The 24,871-nt window shown below is 38.6% G+C and overlaps 1 protein-coding gene across 8 annotated transcripts in view; it reads right to left on the reverse strand.

Moving 5' to 3' along the window:
- The window catches only part of LOC126210040 (YLP motif-containing protein 1-like), a 392,244-nt gene that overhangs the window by 114,836 nt on the left and 252,537 nt on the right, over positions 1 to 24,871 (reverse strand). For 4 of the 8 annotated variants that reach the window (XM_049939145.1, XM_049939142.1, XM_049939143.1 and 1 more), the window contains 4 exons: positions 20,685 to 20,852; positions 12,159 to 12,281; positions 6,711 to 6,777; positions 969 to 1,096 (listed from right to left, as the gene is read on the reverse strand). In XM_049939145.1, the coding sequence (XP_049795102.1) occupies positions 969 to 1,096; positions 6,711 to 6,777; positions 12,159 to 12,281; positions 20,685 to 20,852 (486 nt within the window). The remainder of the gene's footprint in view (positions 1 to 968; positions 1,097 to 6,710; positions 6,778 to 12,158; positions 12,282 to 20,684; positions 20,853 to 24,871) is intronic. The other 4 variants (XR_007540599.1, XR_007540598.1, XR_007540597.1 and 1 more) reach the window with 2 other exon arrangements.

The raw sequence follows: 24,871 nt of genomic DNA on the forward strand, positions 1-24,871 counted from the left end.
CACCCCATTCCTCAATTGCCTCTCCCTCCCAGTCCTCAATGGTTCAGTGAGTGATTGCCTTTACTCCTTCCATTATTTATATTCAACTTCCCAGTATCGTATTACAACCTCTCTTGTACATAGACTACTTATTTAATACATCTCCATAACAATGTTGCAAGGATCGAGTCCAGATGATTACATCTTCATTGCTGCTCACAACATAGTACTAATTTCGTCAACATTTAAGTACTCATTCAAAGCACTGCATTCACATTTGGGAAACACTGCATTCACATTTAGAAGGGTAACAATTCATATCCTTGAACCGACATCCAGATTTAGGTTTCCTGGGGGTTTTCTAGAGGGTTCAAGGCAAATGCTGAGACATTTCATCTCTAAAGAACATGGTCAGTTTTGTTTGCCACCCTTCCACAACCTGGACTCGTGCTCTGCATTTAATGACCTCGTTGCCTGTGTGATGCGAAATCTTATTTTTCCTTCCTTCTTCTCAAACAATTTATAAGTGGCTTTGTTACAAGTACATAGAAAAAACAGCCACCAATCACATGATACATGTCACTTCTCCAGATATTTAAACTTACTGAACTTCATATACAGCTAATTCTCATTCATATCTAGAGATTATTGACATCTTTCTCTGAAGTTAAAATTACTTATCAAACACAGAACACCCAAGAAACTCAAAAAAGCCCTCCAAAAATGTTAATAATGAAATTCAAACACAATACCACTACATTCATTAATATACACATGAATGGAAGGGTGTTACAGCACTTGTCTGGAACTGAAATGCAATCTCAAAGAATTTGGGGTATTAATCTGCATTAAATTAATGTGAACTGACACGACTACCATAAAAGGCTGCTGTGGTAAAAATAAATACAAAGCTTTATGGAGTTAGCAGAAATCCAGATAACATCACAGAAAGTGGGACAGTATTTGGTCGATGCAACCATTTGACATACCCGCTTCTTTCCCGGTGTAGCTTCTCGCTGCACATACTCGTCACTTAACTGAAGCCAGTCTTCCAGGGAGCGCGGCTTTGAGTCGGAGTGGCTCGCCCTCTGCATCCTCCCAAGCCCGTCAAGCCGATCTGTAACCAGACACAGTGATAAACACGAATTCAAGATGTGCGACAAAAAGAACCGCCCTTTTGAAAGATATAACAAAATTAGTCCTAATGCTCCACAACTTCCACAAGCAAGGGGTAGACAAAGCAAACATGCAATGAATGAGTGTCATCTCACGATATCTGTCTACATAAGCTGGAAATAAATCACACTGTATCAAAGTATCTCTTCAGATTGAATCTGAGAATTACATGAGTGTCAATGAAGCACAGTTACATAATTTAACTTTGAGGAACAGAACAATGTCACACGATGAGCCGACAGTGGCAAAACACACAAAATAAGATCGTACCTAATGACTATCACAAAATTAGAAAATCCACTACTTCTGTTTGCCAAATTTATTAACAAATCAATAACTGAATTTATTTTTATGGCAATCAGAATAGATCTCACAGTGGTTGGAGGGGTAGTAGTGCCCAGCTCATTCTTTTGTGAATGCTTTATGCTACTTAAAACACGGATGTTGCCACAAAGCACCCTCAGTTCAAGCATCCTCTATCATTGTAAGTTAACTCACAGTTCAGACTTTTTGTCTTGAAACAAAAACTGTATCGACATCACTGATGACCCCCTCCTTCTCTTTGTATTTTAATCTGCAACTCAGTGCTCACACACTTCTTCATTTCAAAAGCGATTTACACTCTGGTGAGATTCTGCCACAACTGGGCAATGTCAGACCACACTCTACCAATTCCTGTGGCTGGAAATTTGATTTGCTTTCCCTTTAACTTTGTTCAGTGAAGTCAGCATCATTACTTCTTGGACATATGCACTGCAGAATTCCTTCACTACTGTTTACGTAGCACCCCAATCCTAAGACAAAAAGCTGCAGTTGCCAGAGACGAACAAAATAATACAAATGTCCCCTTAGTATGGTTTAGAGCCACCTCTGAAACCGAACTGCCTGAAATCTTCCATGAATCGATGAATATAAATTCTGAATACCAATAACTGGGATTTTTATTTAATTTTGTGCATAGAAACTATTGTAGTACCTCGAGAAATAATGGAGGTAAGCAACAGACATTCAGGCTGGTTTTAAAATATGGGCTGCAATGGATTGACAATATTAACATCAAGTACGGGAAGGTGTGCCATTTCATTCCCACACATACTTAGCCACTCTCAGACATTTCCAGCTGTGCAAATGGGGCACTATCACCAATAAATTCACCAGGTCTTCAAAAAATATCCATTGAGCTTCATGTCTCCTCTCACTGTGACTGTAAGATGAAGCACTGGAACCACAACATGACCTCCAAAGTCGTTATATGACTTCCACTATGTTTCACAGTTCAAGGAAGATTGTGGGGATGTTACGTTTACTGTTCTGTTGTAAGGAACTTCTAGGACTACATTACATTTTTCCACTGGTCAGTGTTTCCTCAGCACCACAGGTTCTCTGTTGTTTGCCAGGTAGGGAAGAGGTCTGGTAGTAATAGCTCTATATCAACTATATTTAATGCTGTTCCTATCTCACTTAACTCTTTAGATGCTTATTTAGCTCAGCATTCATTTTTAGGGCAGCAACCCTTAATCACCTCCAATGATCTCTAGTCTCTGCATTACTAAATTCAGTTGTCCTACTATTATTATCTTTAGCAGGTAAATAATTCCCATGAAATAGATCTCAAAGTGTAAAATAGTTTCACTAAATATAGTCAGCAGATTTTTTTGCCATTGTCACAAATGCAAAAGCCTACATCGACAATTTGTCAGAAGTCTGTTGTGTCCCAGACAACTGTAGACCTGCACACACCAAAATGATCCCATGTGTAATGATGGGTCACATCACTTTCAGAGTTGTTATAGTACGTAGAGCAATTAAAAGACAACATCAGTGCTTTAATTATGAGTCTTAAAACAAGTGCTGGAAATGGTTTATTGCTATCAGGGTGTTCATATTATTTTATCCAATGACTATAAATGTAAAGAATACAATTACTGGAACTGATAATCCTTCACTTTATAAATGAAACTGTTACAGATGTTTAATTATGGCAGAGTCATAACAGAAAGATAAAAGCAAAAATGTTCACAAATATCATAAAACAAGATGTTGTGAATAAATGACAAACGATAGAACTGCCATACCTAGGACAGTCAGCCAGTCTCTACGTCTCATGATAGTGCTAAAATTCACATTCCGCCTTTGTCAGTGGATTGGTTTGCAGAAATCCATGTAAAGGCCCGTCCACATGAAACGATCTGTCTGCGCACATGTGATGTGCGCAGACAGATCGTTGCGTGTGGACAGAAGATTTGCACCAACCTGAGGTGTGTGCAAACCTGGAAGTTGGAGTTGGAGGTTTGAGCGAAACCTCTCAAATCTGTGGGTTCAAACCACATCTGCGCAGACAAGTTGGAGCGTGTGGACAGGAGATCGCCGCAAATCTGGCGCGAAACAGCTGTTTGCTCAGTCTAGTGTTTGTATTTGTGCGCACAGGGCATTAAAATGGCTGATACTCGTAAGTGTTCTCGAGAGTTTGTAAGTGAATTCATTGAAATATACAGAAACCACCCATGTTTGTGGAAGATTAAAAGTAAAGAATATAGTGACCGAAACAAAAAGACAGCAGCATACAATGCTTTAATTGAAAAATTGCGGGCAGTTGACGCCTTGGCAAGCAGAGAAACGGTAATAAAAAAATAATTTCGTTGCAAACTGGCGAAATTATTTGCGGATGGATGTCGAAACTTATAATTATCTCTTAAAAATTGTAACCCCTCATATTATGAGAAAAAATACTTGTATGAGAAGGGCAATTTCTCCTCATGAACGGCTGGCAGTAACATTAAGACTCCTAGCAACAGGAAGGAGCTACAAGGATTTGGAATTTTCATCTGCAATATCGAAACAAGCATTGAGTGAAATAATACCCAACAGATGTGAAGCTATTTACGCTTTCCTGAAGGATGAGTTCATGAAGGCAAGTCAAGTAAATTAAGTCTGTCAGCGAATTGCTTACCGAAAAGAGGTATCCAAAGTTCAGAAATCTGGGTGGTCTGGTGTAGGAGTAGATCAAGTACACCAGCCAACGTTATGGTATTTTGATCTGCTTGGCTTTCTTAGTGATCAAGAAAGGCCAAGACCAAGCAGGAGTACAATTGAAGATGAAATTGGAGTGTCAATGTGCGAGCAAATGGAACATGAGGTAATGTAAAACAAAACTGGTTCGCCCTGCAACTCTCGCAGTAAATTTACGTGAGAAAACTGCTTTCGCTTTAGCAGCCACTGTCTACACCATTTTGACCGCTTTCTCTGTTTCCTGCGGTTGGTCTGAATGTTTTTTGCTACACAAGTTGCGAACATAGACCACAACAGAACTTCCTCCATTTCTATATTTCAAAATAACTGAATTAAATTTTGACGTTTACGGGGTGCGTAGTTGCTTGCCACTGATATTTCATTTCTACACCGACAGATGGCGGGCGAGTAGTAGATTGGGGTTTGTGTCGTGTGAACACACCACATTTGCAGCAATCTTTTGCATGTACAGACATCTGCGCCGATGTCTGCGCAGACAGATCGTTGCGTGTGGACCGGGCTTAACAGTGTACAGTAATAGTAATAAAGAATTCATATTAGGCTATTCTGTAAAATATATATACAGAGAGGAGCTCTCACATACAGCCTGATGTTTGTAGTAACTCATTTAAATCTGCATCTTAACCCTGGAAACTACCATACGCTGTATAGCACAGGTTTCCTGTGGGCTCTGAAGTCTGTCACATGATGCCCAATGGGAAACTGGTAACTTGTGACATTAAGTGACTGAAGTGAGGGTTTTTTATTATATTTCTGTTATTTTGTTCTGTGGGAGTACGATTTTTATACATTTGAAACTATAATGTAACATGTTGGAACTGTCTGAGGAGAGGTATTAGTCGAGCTAGATGGCCAGACGTGAGAGCACTTGGCAGTTCTCAGCAGAGTACAAAAGCTAGCAAGACGGTAGCTGTACCGCCAAACGATTCTGCTTATTTATCCTTAACCGACCTGCATGACAGACTCTGGCCACTACATAAATTACAGAATATCTTGCATTAATTTTATGAATGAAAGTGGGTGCAAATTTAATTTCTTGTATATTTAAAAGGTCATTTTATCTGTCGCTGTGACATTCTGTGACCAGTTGACAGTGGCCTAAGAAGTAGAAAGCCAGTTTGTGACCCAATAAACAATATTTTGCACAACATGAAGAAAACTTTTCCTGTTTAACATTATTAAAAGGATCCTGTTCATCTTAAAGGTGTTCTGTAATGATGCTGTCAACTTGGATTCAAATTACCTTCTTCATAATGAAAAGGCCTGTCAATTCTTCGGCAATATATTCTAATACACATTGTGAACTGCAAGAAAGTGGCAAAGTAAATGTGGAAATGAAAGTATCTTCGGTTACAAAACCTGGAAAAGTGAACTTCCACTGAAAGATACACACTGCCTTCCATGCTCGATTGCAAGCGACTAACCTGATGTCTAGCCCCACCCTCCAACCCAATGTCATGTTATGGACACAGGTGTGGATCTTAAACTATTCAAACTTCCCCTATGTTGAGTTCTTAGGCAGTGACAATGTGTGTGGCACTCAAGTACATAACATGAACTGGCCACATGCTAAGAAAAACTTAAGAGTTATTCTTTGAATAGGATACGCTGAACTTTTCACTCTGACCTGTAATGATGTGTCTGAGGTGATTAAAATCATCCAGTTGATCGACACTCGAATTTGAACCTTGCCTTTTCCTGGTAGTGTTCCTAATACTCAGTACCTGGGCACAGTTCAATATTCACCTCACAGTGTTTTGCTCTGGGTCTCAGTCTAATACACAGTTTTTAAATGACAGGAAGTATCACCACTGACACAGATATGGCAATTATTTTCTTAATGCCACCCAATGACAAAACAGTAAGCTTTATGGAAAAGCCCAAGCTAAGCAGATTACAACAGATGCACATGAATCCAACAGTTCCACAGATAAAACCAACTGAAGCAGCAGACGGGTTGTGTATCCATAAAAGTCTTTCTAAATCAAAGAATGGAAAGCACTGGATGGATTGATATTGCCTGACATCCAAATTTTGTTCTTTGTAGAACAACAAAAATTAAGGATGTGGAGTGTCAAATGAACTTCAGAATTTTCACTTCCAGAGAAAAATATGAGGAATGACAACACAGAATTCATAAGAACAAATGTGGACTAAACTTTTCCCAGGCTTATTGCTGACCAGCTCTAAACAATAACACATTCACTTATCAGTTGCCTTTATCTCCCCACATTTAAGAGGTTTAGTCAACAGTGAGCGCTCTCTGATGTAAGCACTTCACCAGCAGAATTAAGTTCTCCACACAGAGCTCAACACATTACACTGCACACTCCTGAAATGCAAATCACTGCACATGAACAAAAATGGAACATCTGTGACAGAGAACACAACTCTTGTCAATTATTTGCAATAAGCCTGCACATCACTGACACAATCAGGCCAGTAGCTCGTCAGACTGCAGCCCTGGAAACAGACACATTCACAGTTTGAGGTGAGTGAGATATGTCTTTAGGAAATATACTTACTCAGTTTATCACCAGAAGGCTCCATGCGCTCCCACTTGCTCGTGTACGTAGTGCTGTTCTCCAACTCCTGAAGCAACAACTCTTTAGGCTCAACAAAAGTAAGATGATCACTATTAAGGCAGACCTGACACAAGTCACAGATGAATTTTCTTTCAAAAGAAAAGTAAGTGAAACTGTTTCTACAACTAAGAACTTACCAACCATTAGAGGCACTATTTCTGAAAGGCAGAAAAAATTTCTGCAAAATCTTGTGTTTAGTAAAAGCATTCTCATTTTTGTATCAAAGTTATCTTTTTACAGTACATTTATAAGCTCTGAATAATACCCTTCCTTTAGCCATTGACTTGAGTAATTACATCTGCACTGGTTGCAGGCTGCATATAATGCAGTAAGGTAAACAATAGTAGTACTACTATCAATCGAAAAACACAGAAAAATGTTGTGTATTTCCAACTATGCTTGACCAAGCAGCAGTCAAGAACAACACTATTCTGAAATGGTAGTTACAAAACCAACATTAAAAAAGTTATGAGGTGTCACAGTGACATTAATTAACTCTTCCTGCAAACAAATTGCATGGTGTGTTCAAATAAAATGTTTCCTCAAATAACAGGAATGCACTTGTAATATTTATTCTTAATGCACGCAATGAAGTCTTTTACTGAATGTATTTGTGGATTATATGAACGAGCCATTATGTGCAACAAAAGTGCAATCATAAGGGCAATACTAATATTGGGCAGAAAAAACTATTACAGTGTAGTAAATAACTATTTCTTGTCCAACTCCCAGTGTGACTGTAAGTAAGGGCACATAAGTTCAAGATAATAGGTAACACATTCCCACGCGTTTGTAAAAGTTGTGATGTATGTGTATCTTAAACTTTGGTTCAAATGAGAAGCATAATTATTCAAGTGAAATTAAGTTTTTAGTAATAATGCCGTGTATCAGAACACACAAGTGTTGTGCATGCAAATATTGACTGATTAGGTAACTACAACTGAACATTTGCTAAGAATGTCATAATAAATATTTTAATATGCAAGCCAATCATAATAAAATTGTATTCAACAATATTTTTTCTATATTTCAGTGTTGCTCTACCTGAAGTGAATACACTGACTGCTACACTAAAATTAGCAAATCTCTATACAGAGCACGCATCAAATATGTGTTTTCCCCGATTCAGCAAAACTGCTTTGTTGCATAATGAAATGTCAGCAACGAAGAAGCAAGAAGGCAGTGTTGTACTAAATATATGTGCTATTTCGCATCAAGACAAAATAAGTAGTACATTTATAATATAGTTGTCAATCTGTAGATAACCACTACAGCATGTAACATTTATTTAAAAGTCAACTGAGATGCACACAATTAGCTACAGATTACGTCTATCCAAAAATAATGATAGTCTAGAAACAGTATTAGGAGTTTGATTACTGAATCAACCTTTACTCATTTCATAAACAGAATTTTCCCTTCACTTTGAAATAATAATCACAATCAGTGATGACTATGTCAAAAAGAAGACAACAATACAGAACAAAATATATATAAGAGAAAATTAAAGTTTGTAAAATATGAGGTTAAAAATTCAATGCAATTTCATCACATCAAGATATCCATGTGTGTGTTTCATTATTAGTAACACAAACAGACCATTTAATTTACGCAATATTTGCAATTGTCATTTTATAAATGCTGCACTGTAGACTGTATTGTCACTCATAAAATCTCAACACATCCATGAGATAATAATCTGACTCGATATTACAGGTGCTACAGTACTACAGGTGTATGTAGCAACTAGTTTCCTGGCCTCAAATACACGAGGAGATCTATTATTTCATGTAGAATCCATATAAGTTACTCCACAATCCGTGCACATATAGTGTTTGATGAGCGGATACATTAATGCCCTACTGTAATTTGTTCAGATGTACCAAATACAACCTGAATGCCAGCAGTGATCCATACACAGACTGCATAGCTTAAAAATAAACTGAAAATAAATGACTGAGGGCTGCTAATTTACGAAGCAAAGTGAGATTCGACAGACCAGAAAGTAAGCTTATTTGATGACAAGTGCAAAATCCATCACTTGACCCACAAATTCTCTGTCTGTCTGTCTGTCTGTGCTGCAAAATTCTTTTCCCAATGTCATAAATTGGGAAGTAATCCTCATTTAGGTGTCACAAAACAAGTACAGAACCTGCAGATCTTCCAGCCGCAACTGTAAATAAATTGATGTAATGTTGCAGTATTTGTGCACCCCAAGTTTGGAGGCACATCACCCAGATGGAGAATCATACAGGTAATCAATGCTAATGAAGAAGATTGCTGGGGCACATCACAAATACATATGGCAGATTATATAAAGAGTGACCTCACCAAACATAAAACAGTACCAACTTCATGTGCAGTCAGCCGGTTCCTGCAAGCGGCCCAAACTTTGTCTCTGTGCAAATGAACACAATGTACATGGAGAGAAAAAGACAATAAATTGGTTTCCATAACATCGACAATCTGTTCCCGTGCAGTTTGCTTGCCCGCCACTGAAAAAAGATCAGTGCTACACGAGAGCAATTCTATTCCTCACTTTGTCCTCAACTGTGCAAAATACTTTTGTCACCCTCTACTTGGAGTCTCAAGTGAGGCAATAAATGTTGCTCTTCCTGCTTTCGGCTACAGGGCTATATGTCACAATCCTGATCTGTCAGAATAATCAACTAAAGTGTCAGTCCTCTAGAAAAATGAGTCACATTATGTGGTCTGGCACCACCCTTAAAACTGTGCAGTCACTCCAAGATATTGAATTAGAGAGCAACCGTCAGCTCGAATCAATAAACTAAATTACTCAATTGTGTCATCCGTAGTCACATTCAGCATAACGGCAAATTTTACAGTTCTGGAATAGTTATAGCGGCACAGTAAGATCTATAACAGTTTCTTGAATCAAATACCTGTAATGAGCTTTCTTTGAAAAGTTGGCTATGTTACAAACTGAAACCAAACAAAAAGGAAAGCAACATAATAGTTTTACATTGGGATTATTACTGATGTAGCAATGAAAAAGAAACAAATTCCACAGCAAGGTGTGTATTCAATGTTGGTTGCTAGACTTCTGTTTTGACACTACAATGCCAGTGAGTGAACAGAAGCACAATTGTAGGATAATTTTGTTGCAGCTCAATGCAACTGTAGAATGCTACTACGTAATCTAAATAGGAAGCAAATAACACAAGTATAGCAATAATTAATGAAAGAGCTCCTCATAAATTAACAAGTGGGAGTAAGAAGTATGATGCTAGAAATCAGAAAGACGGCAATGAATAGGTAAAATAACAAATGAACATAAGAATGAGTGAAGGCAAACACACTACACATTATATAATATGAATACTGAGTTCAAAAGTGTGTACAATCCCCCCTCCCCCCCCCCCCCCTCTCTCTCTCCAGAGCCAGAGGAGTTATTCATTGTAGTATGCTAAAACCCATAACGAGGACACAGAATTGCCAATCAGTGCTTACCCAGCTGATGCAAAATGCCAAGTACAGTAGACACGCATTTGAAGTTCCTCACCCTCATAACCATTGCATGACCTGTTCCTGCTCTCCAACAGCCCAAATCTATCCTTCTTTTCTCCCTGAGGAAGGGACACATGGTTCTGGGTTTTATAAAACTGGAATATGTGTATCACTAGTTTTCAGAGTTTTGCGTCGTGAAGATAAGTACTGGCCAGCTGTGTCCTTCCGGATCCTCGTAATTCTACAGTCTTCTCGAAAGCATTCTCCTTTCGATACCTCTTACACATTAATCATTCTAGATCCCCTCCACTTGTGGGCTGGTGGCTGTGACTGATTTTCACTTCCACTATGTCTACTAATGCTCATATTTCTGTTTTCTAATTTTGGATATTAGTTCTTAAGAAATAAACCTCTGGCTGCAGGAGTGTGGTGTGACACGTTTATAGCTTTTTCAAATTTTTAAAAAAGTGTATGTACATGAGCCAAAATTAAAATAATTCATTATACTTTGTGATCCAAAAAAATCCATGACAGAGATTTTAAAATTTGTGTTAAATGCACACATCTGGCAAAAACTGTGCACACTACAGCCAAGAGTATTGTCCTTTCAAATTCTGTTTCTGACACAGATATCACTTCAATGTCAAAGAAAATATAGTAATTAATACATCTGCTCAAAATCCTTTGTGCACCCAGCCTAACTGAGTTACAAAGTGTTACAATAGAACTAATGTAAAATTGGTTGTCATCTGATGGAAAAGAAAAATGACGCGGGAAAGAAATAAAAAAATTATGCATATCACGCATCACTTATTAATGAGTTTTATCATGCATTATTCATGTTCCCTTTCCGGTACAAGAGACAGACAAACATTATCCAATCGATTAACGATTCTGAGAATTTCAAACGTTAGAAAACTGGAGTACATAAAAACACACTCTTTAAACAATATGTTAATGGAATACTTAAGATTGTGAATTATTTTATTTTTCAATTAAAATTTACTACTAAAATATTGTACTCTCCTCAATTATATACAAAAATTCTGTGCAAATGATAACAGTGCTCAAACATCTTGCCCAATGCTGTTTTTGTGTCTAATGTACAATAAATTTGTGTTTTGAACAATACAGACTGGACCGTAAGAAAGATTTCTCACTGTAACAAACAAGATAAAATGTTCTCCAGAGGAAATCAATATGGATTCTGCAACAAACATTCAAGAAGTCACGTTATCTCTAACCTCTTTCTCTTTTTCTTAAAAGAAAGGAAGACCTGAATAGCCTACCTTGTCCATATATCTGACAATTACTTGAGTACAACTATACAAACACTGAAAGCAAGAGCAGTTGGCTGTAATCTTAGCCAACAGTACTGTAGCAAAAACTTAGCCAATAGTACTGTAGCAAACAAGGGAATTACGAAATTTAACATACTTCACTCAAATGACAAAAAAATAGTAAACACGCACAAGAGCGCACGCATGCGCGCATGCACACACACACACACACACACACACACACACACACACACACACACACAGAGTCTTGAACAAACCTAAATGATTATTTTGTGTGGAGCGCCAACAAAATACTCTGAGAAATTCCACATTTCAATTACCTGAACCAATTTTCTTCTAACTCCATTTGTTATTGCCAACTGTAATGAACAAATGAACAATGTGGAAATACATAATGCAAGTCTTCTCACTGAATTCCCTGCAGAGGTCTTACCTCAAATTTCAGTGCAGCAGCACACTCACATAGAAACAGTACGAGGTACATAAAGCTCTGATTGGAAGAGCTCCACACTCATTGCTGCCACTGCTGTGGCAGCCCACCTCCTGCGCCATGGCACAATCTCTTCTTTGGAAAGCATGTGCTACTAATCTAAAATGTAGTGAAGCCGGCTCGCCTTACCTCATCACCATCCTTCTCAGTTTCATCTCCCTCTGGTTCCTTGTCAGCTATACTGTCTTGTGTTTCAGTTACAGCTTTTGAGTCGTCCTTTTCCACATCAGCAGCAGTATCTTCCATTTCCACCTGAGGCACAAATGAATTACAGAAGAGACAGCTCTGAATGTCACAAGTGATGTCAATGGGAGCACCTACATACTGGTTCGCTAGTCACTGCAGCAGTTTTAAACACCCATTAAGGCCACACTGTGTATTATTTAAGACCATGTATTCTGGCAAGGGCTAACTGTTAGGTACACTCTAAAGTTAAATTAATATTCTGGTCTTTTAATGCCACTGTTATGTTTACTATGAAGTATTACACATTAAGACTTAGCAGGTTTTTTTAGTTATGAAAAGTTTTAATATATCATTTTAAAACTTCTACATACAGGTCAATCACTCTAATGCTACAGTACTGGCAGTGAGCCTGCTCTGTTGTGATTTGACTACTCGCCTCACCCAAGTCTTGGCCACCTCTGCCAACTGCGCAGCGAACTTGCCACGCTATGTTATTATCACTGCTGTGTCTGTTCCTTTGTTTACAGACACTAACAAAACTTCACAATGATGGGAAAAGTTGTATTTCGTAGATTCTTTTATGTATGATTCAGATTAAAAAGAGAAACAAAACGTGTATCCATAATGCACTGTTTACAACAATGCCAGTTTCTGCTTGCTTTTCTTTATGCAAATAACACTACTTGTTACAGGGTCATTTTCTATTAGAGTTGATTTGACAATGCAAGGAAAGTGCCGTCCTCAAAGCTGTGAGATTTTTTATCTTCCAAATGGCAACCTCAAGTGTTTGTTCTTTCTTTGTGCTGCTTCTCCAGAATTTTACAAATAATAGTTGGATATAGCTTGGACACTGATGGATACTAAAGACCTTGGTGTCACGCAGCCACATCATGTCATTATCGTCATGTTCATTATCATCATCATCATCATCATCACCATGAAATTGTGAATGGAATAACAAGACTTCCGATGTGAAGAAATAGCATACCAGTAGCATTAAAAAAAAAAAAAAAAAACAGTTTTTGACACAAATGCTGTGCTATTTCTCCACATCGACATTCTTCAAAAGCAGCTGCTGAAAATGTAAATGTAGACATCCGCAGCCATTGTCACTGTCAATAAAACAGTTCAGGAGCTGTTAAAATAAAACAGGAGTCAGTGTTGTTAAAATAAAACAGGTGTTGTTAAAATAAAACAGGAGTCAGCTCAGCACAAGTCCTGAGGAAGGCCACTAGCTATAGTGTCCAAAGCATTGGATAATTTTATATACTGACAATGTGTTCAACAGCCCAGAAGAATTTTATTGACAGTTATTGAAAATTATGAACAAAAATCTAAATGACAAGACTAGTCTCTGAGATGTGTGAGGGGTAATGCTGATATTATCGGCACTCAGCGCTAACAACAGGAACTGCAACATTTAACTTCACCATGCAGCTTTGACACTACAACTACTAGGTCACTGACATTTGCTGCAATGAGTAAACAGATAAGTCAACATGAGGTGTTCCGCACAAATCTGATATGTGATGAAACTGAACGGCAGACCCATCGGCTGCCTTTTACTGTGCCACTTATGTACTGTTACCATTGTTGGCAAAGTGGTTTTGCCATTCGTGAACATGCATGGTTTTCCTTTCAATTCTTGCTCTAAGGGAGATAAGCAGGCTGCTAGCTTGTTGATGTATAGAATATCTAACAATAAATCAATACTTAAATATACAGCTCTAAAACAGGCTGTTTATTTACAATGTACAGCCAAAATTTTTATAGGTCAGTACATAGATATTTTTTTCATCGATATATCAGTACTTTTTTTCCGATCTATTGAGGGCCAATAACAACATTTTTGTAAATACAGATATCTCGGATTCCTGATTTTTTAAAAATATCAACAATCCTATTCCACAGACAGCAATGTTTGACTATGGTATAAGCAACTGAGTATCGTGCTTGTATTGTAAATGACGTACTTCTCTCACCAAGTTGGTATGCTACATTTTTATTCACTCTATGTATTTTATGTGATTGTCAGCATTTTCACAATGTATCTTCTCTTTTATTAAAAAAAAAAAAAATACTTTGATAATGACCACATTCAGAAACTAATCTTTGGGGTGGTTGTGCCATACATCAATCCAGACTGTGCGGAAGATTTTCACTATTTTCCCGTAGCTGGACTTACACTCCTGTGTATGTATTTTCCCTTAACCCAATTGCTTTCCTATCTCCATATCTTCTTTAATTCAAAAAGAAAGAAAGTGATGAGACTTACCAAACAAAAGCGCTGGCAGGTCGATAGACACACAAACAAACACAAACATACACACAAAATTCTAGCTTTCGCAACAAACGGTTGCTTCGTCAGGGAAGAGGGAAGGAGAGGGAAAGATGAAAGGAAGTGGGTTTTAAGGGAGAGGGTAAGGAGTCATTCCAATCCCGGGAGCGGAAAGAAAATGTCTGCTTGTGTCTGTGTATATGCGGATGGATATGTATGTGTGTGCGAGTGTATACCCGTCCTTTTTTCCCCCTAAGGTAAGTCTTTCCGCTCCCGGGATTGGAATGACTCCTTACCCTCTCCCTTAAAACCCACTTCCTTTCATCTTTCCCTTTCCTTCCCTCTTCCCTGACGAAGCAACCGTTTGTTGCGAAAGCTAGAATTTTGTGTGTATGTTTGTGTTTGTTTGTGTGTCTATCGACCTGCCAGTGCTTTTGTTTGGTAAGTCTCATCACTTTCTTTCTTTTTAGATATATTTTTTCCACGTGGAATGTTTCCCTCTGTTATTTTCTTTAATTCAGTTATTCCCTGTTATTCTAGTTTTGCTGCATGCTCCTCGGCCAACATTTTATATCCAGTACCATGAAGGGTCCAAAAAGTCTCACTCTTCTCTGGGATATCATATTTAAAATTGGTTCCACACTCTCTTGCAGCTACCGTATTGATCCTTGTCACCAAACTTTATCTTTTTCTTGTGTCCCACATGTTGCTCAAGGGTCCCCCCCCCCCCCCCTCTCTCTCTCTCTTCTCCTCCAGTCAGATGCAAGCTCTCTTCTCCACAGTGACTGTCTGTTCTAAATGCAAGATATTTCAAATTATTGACAGACGATGCTGCAATTCACAGTTTCTCTATCGGTTTTTCTTTCTGTAGTTGTCTTTACAATTATTTCTACAGTATTTGGGATATGTTTATTGTGTGTTTGTCTGTAACTCACTTGTTACATTCATCTCAAAATATTGGAATTTCCTTTCAATTTTCCAGACGGTCTCTGCATCCAATAATTTAGACTTATAGTAGACAACACTGAGACCAGGTTCAACTGTAATTTCTGCCCAATTTTACTGTCTGTTTGCACCTTCTGCCTTATCATGTAACAATGTTGTACAGGTGGCAAAAACTATAAACCCTGCTGTGATGTCACACTGCCACAACAGTGTTCATAGCACAAAATATGGTAGAGGTTGTAAATCCCGCATCAGTTGTAAATTTCTTTTATTATCACAACTGGTTTCGGGCTCTCATAAGCCCATCCTCAGGTGTCGAAACTGTGCTGTGCCCCCTGAGCGCCACGGTGGACGTGTACAAGGCACGGTTTGCTACCTGTGAGTGCAGAACAGTGACTCCCTGTCCTGCACTCATAGGTAGCAAACCGAGCGTTGTACACGTCCACCGCAGCACTCGGTAGCCACAGCACAGTTTCGACACCGGAGGATGGGCTTATGAGAGCCCGAAACCAGTTGTGATAATAAAAGAAATTTACAACTGAAGCGGTATTTTCAACCTCTAGTATAATGCTCAGTTGTGGATGTTCATCCAACAGGAGTGTCTGTCACAAAATGTGGGTTAAGCATATACAAAGCTAAGAAAAATGTGACAAATAACAGAAGAAAGGTAGCAGAAAGATAACTGGATTGAGTTCTTATGAAATTGTGATAACGCTGGGAAAACCAATTCTCAAAAGGTGTTTAATCCAGGTAAAATGGGAACATTGGGTACACTAATAGTGGATCGCATTTTCCCTAATAATAAAGATAAGAAACTTACAGTGTGTTTCCATCACAGTAGAGTAAATAACCACAGATAACTAGTAGAAGCAAATGGATGTATTGTCACATACTCCAGAATACGGTAAACACTCTTCAGCTGGGACATGATTTAAGCAAAAATCACATGAACTTTACTTTCCATAATATCTAAAACTGGAAAATAATTCTAAAATTTGCAACATAACAGGGTGAGGAAGTCCAATAGTTTCCAAATTACAAAAATAGTCAAGCTGATAAGTTGATTATTTTTCCACAATTGCTTTAAATTGCCAAATTAAGTGTATAGATTGAAAGAAAAGACCCTGTTTCAGGCGCTCCAACACTATTGAAACACAATGAAGTAATAAAAGAAAACAGAACACAATGTCTTGCAAGGAGGTCTTATACTATTAGCTTGTATTATTCTCACCTCAATTCCTCACCCTGTCATTTCTCATGCCCTCTACTACAAGAACTACACTTTGGGTCTCTCTCTTTCGTGAAATGCTGCCTTTTGTGCTGCATCTCTAGAAAGTATTCTGTTATCAGTTTTAGTGAAACACCGGGGTTTGGATTCATAGCTATTTAACAAGCTTTAGATCTGATTGGTTAGTCTGTTATTATCCATTCAGTATCAGTGTCCATAAAACTGTTGTCGACTTTTCCTCGTTACATTAGTTAGCATCTCCATTTTAAAAATGAGTACTCTGTTTTATCTTAATCTGTATTTAGCATTATTATTACTTTTAGGTCCCAGTTTTTTCCTAGAATTCTTCTTTCAACTTTTTCCCGTTTTTCAAGATCCACCAACGTGTAAAGTGTTTCTCCTGTATATGGTGCTTCAGGCCTTTCCAGTGTTTGGAAGTGCCTGATTTTTGTGTTCCAAGACAAAGATTTTTTTGTTATATATGTTTTTTGTCATTTAATTAACATATGCTGCCATGTTAACAAATAGTTACATGTAGGGTTTATAACTTGACATCTTATTTCCTTCACTATTCTCCCTCCTTGCCTTCCTCTTTTCACAATAAACCACATGTTTAATCAATGTATAACTTACAGCACACATTTCTAAAATTCCATCATTGTTTTTGAGTAAAGTAGTGACCTGCCCCAGGTTCTCACAGATAGCTTTAAGTAGGTTAGGCCAGAGAACTCGTGTGGCGTAGTGTATTTTGTTTGTGGGCCACTGAGTGTGGTTACGAATAAATTTAAGAGAACAACATTAAATAACTGAATACCACCACTTTCATATAACTTATGCAATGTAAGCAGTGCACAGTACAGATCATCTGAAGGTATGAATGTCATGTGCTCTGTATTGAATTGGCAACTGGAGTGACATTTCATGGCAATGACGAGAGGACATCATGATGTAAGTAATACATTTACAATCAGTGTCGATAATGTCACATGAATCATGGGTGTATATTAGTGAATGATTCAATATGGACTGGAGGCTGGCTGAGGTGGCACAAATAAAAGAAAAAAAAAATAAGAAAAACACAAATGATGTACACATTCAGCTTGTGTTACAGCACTCATCTTGTGAAGTTTAGCATGCACTGTGATGCACTTTTAAGAGCTGTTGCCGCAATTCTTTGCCATGGATTCTTTATGGCAGACTTCAATAATGTGCCATGCAAAGAATCACATCAACATCTAGGTTTGATTCAAGCAAGGCATAAAGCTGACAGTTGAGTTATTTGCCACGCTGCTGAAAGAACATATTGTATGTAAACAAAGCAAAGTTGCTGTAACTGCTGAAATAGTTTTTCCGCAAAATGTTGTACTTGGAGAATTAAAAATAAAACCAATAATATATGGTGTTCATCCATGATCATGTAGACATATATTTAAGGAGTTTAGTATTCAGCCTACTGCTTCACAGTATATTTATCCCCTCATGAAGTTTGCTGTAAATGATATACTACAGTTCGAAAGGAACAATGATGTGTATAATTGCAATACCACAAGGAAAAATGGAATTCATTACTCCACATTAAGGTCCTCTCTAGCACAGAAATGGATGCACAACTGTGCAACAAAAAATTTTTATCACTTACCCAGTGATATAAAATGTCTGACAACAATCAAAGTAAAATTTTATAGCAAATTCAGAAAGTTTCTTCTTGAAACACCTCCTATTCCATAGGAGAATTTCTATTATTGTAATGTGTACAAGGTGGTGGGCAGGAATTACTAACTCATACTTACTTGTGTGTGTGTGTGTGTGTGTGGGCGCGCGCGCGCGTGCGTGAGGAGGGAGGGACCTCAAAAATATAAGTTTATGTACAAATTAAAGTGTGATGTGAATGTAAAATGACTCGTTCCACATCATTAGGATCTATTGTGCAAAATGATCCATGGAACATGTAACTAACTAACTCATATTTTGGAATTGCACATAGTTTTAGTTAAGCAGTTCTTCTCAAACAGTTGCAGAGAAACTATTGGTTAAAAATATTTGATTATTTCAAACTGTAAGTCTAACATCACAGCCTCATGGTGAGGTAGGTACCTTTTCATTGTAAGTCATGCTCATTACATCACTCCAAACTTGAGTAACTCACTGTCAGTTGTTCAAAGAATTTGCAGTGAATTAATAGTGCACATAATGAATGCGGATCTGAGGGAAGCATAAATTGGCAGTCCGAAATTCTCATAATATTTCCAAATCCATATTTAAATACTGTTGAGGTCAACACTAGGTTAAATGGCAAAATGAAAAAAAGTGACCCAGCTGGGATTTGATCCCACATCCTTTCAGTTTTCAGCAACATGCTCTGTCACTAGAACACCACACCAGATGCAAATTAGATTCCACTTGCCGCGTTCTACAGTCACTGCTGCTCTCTTAAGTTACAATGGCTGTTTGCCAGGTGGCAATGACAATGCTTTCACAACTTAACTTTAACTCACTATAATCCAGAAAATTTGTAAGAAATATTTATAAATTATATACAAAAATCTTCCTCATGACTCAGTCTACCTATTAGCCAAAACCAGACCAAAATCCCTACAGCAGTTCCTGAGATTAGCAAACATAAACACACTGATGTGAGCAATCATCTTCAGTTTACATATACTGGGTGCTCATTTTAACTGAAGACATGGAAATATTTCGAAAACTACACATCTGATCAAAAAAGTTATGATTCCAATTTAATTCCAATTTGTTTGTCTCTGAGGGGTACAACCAATGATATCACACTCAACTCTCCATCCCACCTCGTGTATGGGGGGCAACTTTGAAATCTTCAATGGGTATCCCTACTTTTTACTGCAGATTACAATTCTATGGCAAAATCTACATATGTTTTGTCTGAAGCATTTTCTTCATTTTACCGCAGATGGTGCTGTAATCGGAGGAATAGACATGCTACTCAAAGGCCCTTGAATATCCAATGGCACACGGGAGTTTTTGAGATTTTTCAATTGCTTCTGTTAAAATGAACACCCAGTATAGAGAAGAGATGATTACTTATCTCTCTCCACAGTTGTTCCAAAATGGATGTGTTGTACTTTATTGTGTTCATTCCAGGAGTAAGAAAAACTTTGCTAGCAGTGAGAGATGTTAATACAGCATTGTTTTACATCATCTCAATTGTTCACATTAATCAACAGTAACTTCATGTTAGGTGAGTAACTTACAGTATTCACATGTGCACAAGAACAGTGATACATGGAACCTGGAAGGACCCACTAAATGCATACATGACTGAATACAACAGTTCACTGAATCACAGGAAAATCAATGACAAGTTGTGGGCATGGAATCAAAACAATAATCAGTGATTTTATGGGACGTAGCAAGCTAAAAACAAGCCCCAAGTAAAATGTTGTTTGTGGCCTTTCAAGATGGACAGTATTGTCCTTGAGGACTTCCTTGATTCTGTGAATTTGAATTTTTTCAATATGGAACTGTTAAAGATGCAGACCACACAAAAGAGTAACTTCATCTTTTTCAATGAAGGGGTAATTTAATAGCCATATTCTTCCGTACTAGATCACAGATAAAATCTGTAATGCTGTATCTACCGGAATGTTCACATGTGGTTCTTTGTTGTGTAAATGGGTAACATTATCCTAATGAGAATGTAGTTCTAAATAACTGGAAACAAGGAACTGGATTCTGCCAGTGCTGACCTTTAAAACATCAGCATGCAGATGCCTGCTCCTCTTTGAAGGTGAAGGCACTGATCATTTAAATGAGGAAGACAAAACTGCACACCAGTGTTCCACTGTTATCTGTGCATACTTTAGTTTTCTTGACATACGTATTAAACATTAACTGTAGAGCACTGTTCACACAGATTAACAGGAATTGATAAGGAAACATCTACTGTCAGACTGGTTGTCATTTCTACAGTCATTGCTAGAAACACAAAGCAATCTCCCCAAAAACTGCAATAGTGAGGCACTTAAACAATGTTTCACCTTACCTCTGTGATAGCGACCGATTGTAGCAATGAGCGAACATCAAGGCGGAGGTAGTGTTTCGGAGTAGGCTCCCAGTTTTCGATGATCTCACTGATGTCTTTCTCTGAACGATTGTGGATGTTCCTCTTCGAGCACACTGAAGCGTCCATATCCATTTCACAGATGTATACCTTTGGTGAGAAAAAGACACCAAAAACTTAATTACAGGAAGTTATGTTACATTCTAAAAAGAACTCAGCAGCAGTGATAACTTTGGTCCTGTCAGAAACTAGTGCATGTGTGCCTTGTACGAGAGAAAGGAACAACTCTTCTGCAACAGTACTGCATGTAAATGCAGAAATGAGTGACCTGGAGAAACCCTTGATGGTGGTGAAACTATTGTCACCTCCATGCTGCTTGATGGAAAACAAAAGGTGAAGCAAAACATTTGGTGTATATATATATACACACAACAGTTTGTTGTGAAAGCTTGAATTTAATGTGTATGTTTGTGTGTCTATCGACGTGCCAGCACTTTCATTTGGTAAGTCACCTGCTTGTGTCTGTATATGTGTGGATGGATATGTGTGTGTGTGCGCGAGTGTATACCCGTCCTTTTTTCCCCCTAAGGTAAGTCTTTCCGCTCCCGGGATTGGAATGACTCCTTACCCACTCCCTTAAAACCCATATCCTTTCGTCTTTCCCTCTCCTTCCCCTCTTTCCTGATGAGGCAACAGTTTGTTGCGAAAGCTTGAATTCTGTGTGTATGTTTGTGTTTGTTTGTGTGTCTGTCGACCTGCCAGCACTTTCATTTGGTAAGTCACATCATCTTTGTTTTTAGATATATTTTTCCTACGTGGAATGTTTCCCTCGAGGGATTCCGGACTGGAGCAGATTCGTTTGCCACGAAGACCTAGGCTGTAGGGAAGGGACCGTTTGATGTGAAATGGGTGGCAGCTGTCGTAATGGAGGTACTGTTGCTTGTTGGTGGGTTTGATGTGGACGGACGTGTGAAGCTGGCCATTGGACAGGTGGAGGTCAACATCAAGGAAAGTGGCATGGGATTTGGAGTAGGACCAGGTGAATCTGATGGAACCAAAGGAGTTGAGGTTGGAGAGGAAATTCTGGAGTTCTTCTTCACTGTGAGTCCAGATCATGAAGATGTCATCAATAAATCTGTACCAAACTTTGGGTTGGCAGGCCTGGGTAACCAAGAAGGCTTCCTCTAAGCGACCCATGAATAGGTTGGCGTATGAAGGGGCCATCCTGGTACCCATGGCTGTTCCCTTTAATTGTTGGTATGTCTGGCCTTCAAAAGTGAAAAAGTTGTGGGTCAGGATGAAGCTGGCTAAGGTGATGAGGAAAGAGGTTTTAGGTAGGGTGGCAGGTGATCGGCGTGAAAGGAAATGCTCCATCGCAGCAAGGCCCTGGACGTGCGGAATATTTGTGTATAAGGAAGTGGCATCAATGGTTACAAGGATGGTTTCCGGGGATAACAGACTGGGTAAGGATTCCAGGTGTTCGAGAAAGTGGTAGGTGTCTTTGATGAAGGATGGTAGACTGCATGTAATGGGTTGAAGGTGTTGATCTACGTAGGCAGAGATACGTTCTGTGGGGGCTTGGTAACCAGCTACAATGGGGCGGCCGGGATGATTGGGTTTAAATCCACAAATACCCTGCAGTATTTGCAGATAAGCCTGGTATCGTGAAAGGATATGTCTATGATATGCAGGTATATCCACATAAGAGCTATTGTTGAGCATCTTACTTGGTCCCCTGGACCAGAAAGGAAGAGGTCATGAAAAAGATAAGGAAGATGGTGGGCTGGGGTATAATTGAGACATCGAACTCCCCTTATGGTAGTCCTTCGCTAACAATAAGCAAAGCAGATAAAAGAGTTAGACTGGTTCTTGACGCACAGGACATTAACAAAATTATCATGCCTGTGCAAATGAAACCCGACAATTTAGATGAGCAGATCCAGAAGTTTTATGGCAAAGGATACTTAAGCTCTTTAGATCTGAAATCATCATTCTGGCAAATAACGTCCCGTCGACAACGAGGTCATTAGAGACGGAGCACAAGCCCGGGTTAGGGAAGCATGGGGAAGGAAATCGGCCGTGGCCTTTCAAGGGAACCATCCCAGCATTTGCCTGAAACGATTTAGGGAAATCACGGAAAACCTAAATCAGGATGGCTGGAGACGCGATTGAACCGTCGTCCTCCCGAAGGCGAGTCCAGTGTGCTAACCACGCCAGAGTATTTATTGCGGCACTTGACAATGTGCTGGGGCCACAGTTGCTCAATCGAGCCACAGCATATGTTGATGATCTCTTACTAGCAACAGAGAGATGGGACGAGCACATTAATCTATTGCAAGATGTTCTAAGTAAATTTGTCCAAAGGGGAGTCGTGGTAAATATAGAGAAATCAAAATTTGCCGAAAAGTAGATTAAATTTCTAGGACATATTATTTCACCTGAGAGTATCAAACCAGATCCCACTAAGATAGCAGCAATTGCTAACTTCCTTTATCCCAAAACTAAGCGACAATTAAAGAGTTTCATTGGTTTGGCGTCCTCCTCCTGGCATTTTCTACCCACTCAACAATTAAACAGTGACGCATTACTAGGATTATTGAAAAAGAATGCAAGATGGTGCTGGACCAATCAATGCAGAGAAGATTTTGATAGGATTAAAGAAGCATGCACCAATCTTGCACCAGCCAGATATGTCAAAAGACTTCTTTATTGCTACTGATAATTCAAGCTATGGCTTAGGAGCACATCTGTTCCAAACTGAACAACAAGAAAATGGACTGGACATAAGAATGATAAGATTTGCCAGTTGTATATTGGTGAAATGTGAACGGGCGTACACTGTGACAGAACTGGAAGCATTGGCCGTTGTCTTTGCATTTAAAAAAATTCCATTATTATGTCTATGGGAAGTATGTGAATGTTCAATGCAACCATCATGCATTAATGCTTTCTTGTAAATTGCTACACTGACGTTTAGCTAGAGGGACTCTGGCACTACAGGACTATAACTTTGAGATAAGACATGACAATGGGCCAGACCACGTTGTTGCGGATACTCTTTTGAGATTGCCACAAGGAATGTCAGAATTCCCAGCAATAGTTGAGAATTCTATGGATTTTAAAGTTTTGTTCATAAAAGACTTGACGTATCGAGAAAGATACACGGAAATGTGGAAAAACTTGTAAAAGTCACAGGAAAATGATCCTATGTGGAAAAACATTAGGGACGTCCTCAAACAACAACAAGATAGTGTCTTAAATTAATGTTACCAGTTAGATAGTTACATGATAAAATTTTTATTCTATAAAATGAAGAAGCCTAACAGTGGATGGTGTGTGTGCATTCCTACAGATCAACTTTAAGATTTAATCTGGTTCACCCACTGAGATTGGGGACATTTTGTAATTGTCAAAACTACACTTAAAATTAAACAATAGTGTTACTTCCCAAACCAGAAAAAGACAGTCCAAGAAGTAATGAGAAAATGTGACATATGCCAAAAGGCAAAGCCTAACAATAGGTGCAGGGATACAGAATTACACCCAATAACAACACAAAGACCTAGAGAGGTAATTGCAATGGACATAACAGGACCCCTACTGACAGCTCAAGGGGGGGGGGGGGGTCAAATACATAAATATGATTTATTCTCCAAACATCTGAAAATGTAGGCTTTGCGTGCAGCAACTGCTAGCAGTATCGGGAGAAAGCTAACTAAAGATTACTTTAGAACAATTGGATACCCTACCACTGTTATAACAGACAATGCTACCTATTTTACTGGAAGCAGATGGGAAAATATAATGGAAGAACATGGAATAAGACATGTCTTAATATCAAGATTTTCACCTAGCAGTACCGCATTTACCCGAATCTAAGCCACACTCGAATCTAAGCCACACTCGAATCTAAGCCGCACCTGAAAAATGAAACTCCAAATCAAGGAAAAAAATTTTCCCGAATCTAAGCCGCACCTGGAATTTGAGACTCGAAATTCAAGGGGGAGAAACGTTTTAGATCGCAACTCCAAACCGAAACAAAGTTGGTCCATTGTAATATGAGACAATTTAGGTCGAATGAATGACAATAAAGCTACAGTAGTTTGGTACGTGTGGTAAACTTAGCAGTTAAGCTTTACCACGTAGTCATTGCTATGCGTCAGGCGCTC

Source organism: Schistocerca nitens, chromosome 10 (assembly GCF_023898315.1).
Source record: "Schistocerca nitens isolate TAMUIC-IGC-003100 chromosome 10, iqSchNite1.1, whole genome shotgun sequence".
NCBI lineage: Eukaryota > Metazoa > Arthropoda > Insecta > Orthoptera > Acrididae > Schistocerca > Schistocerca nitens.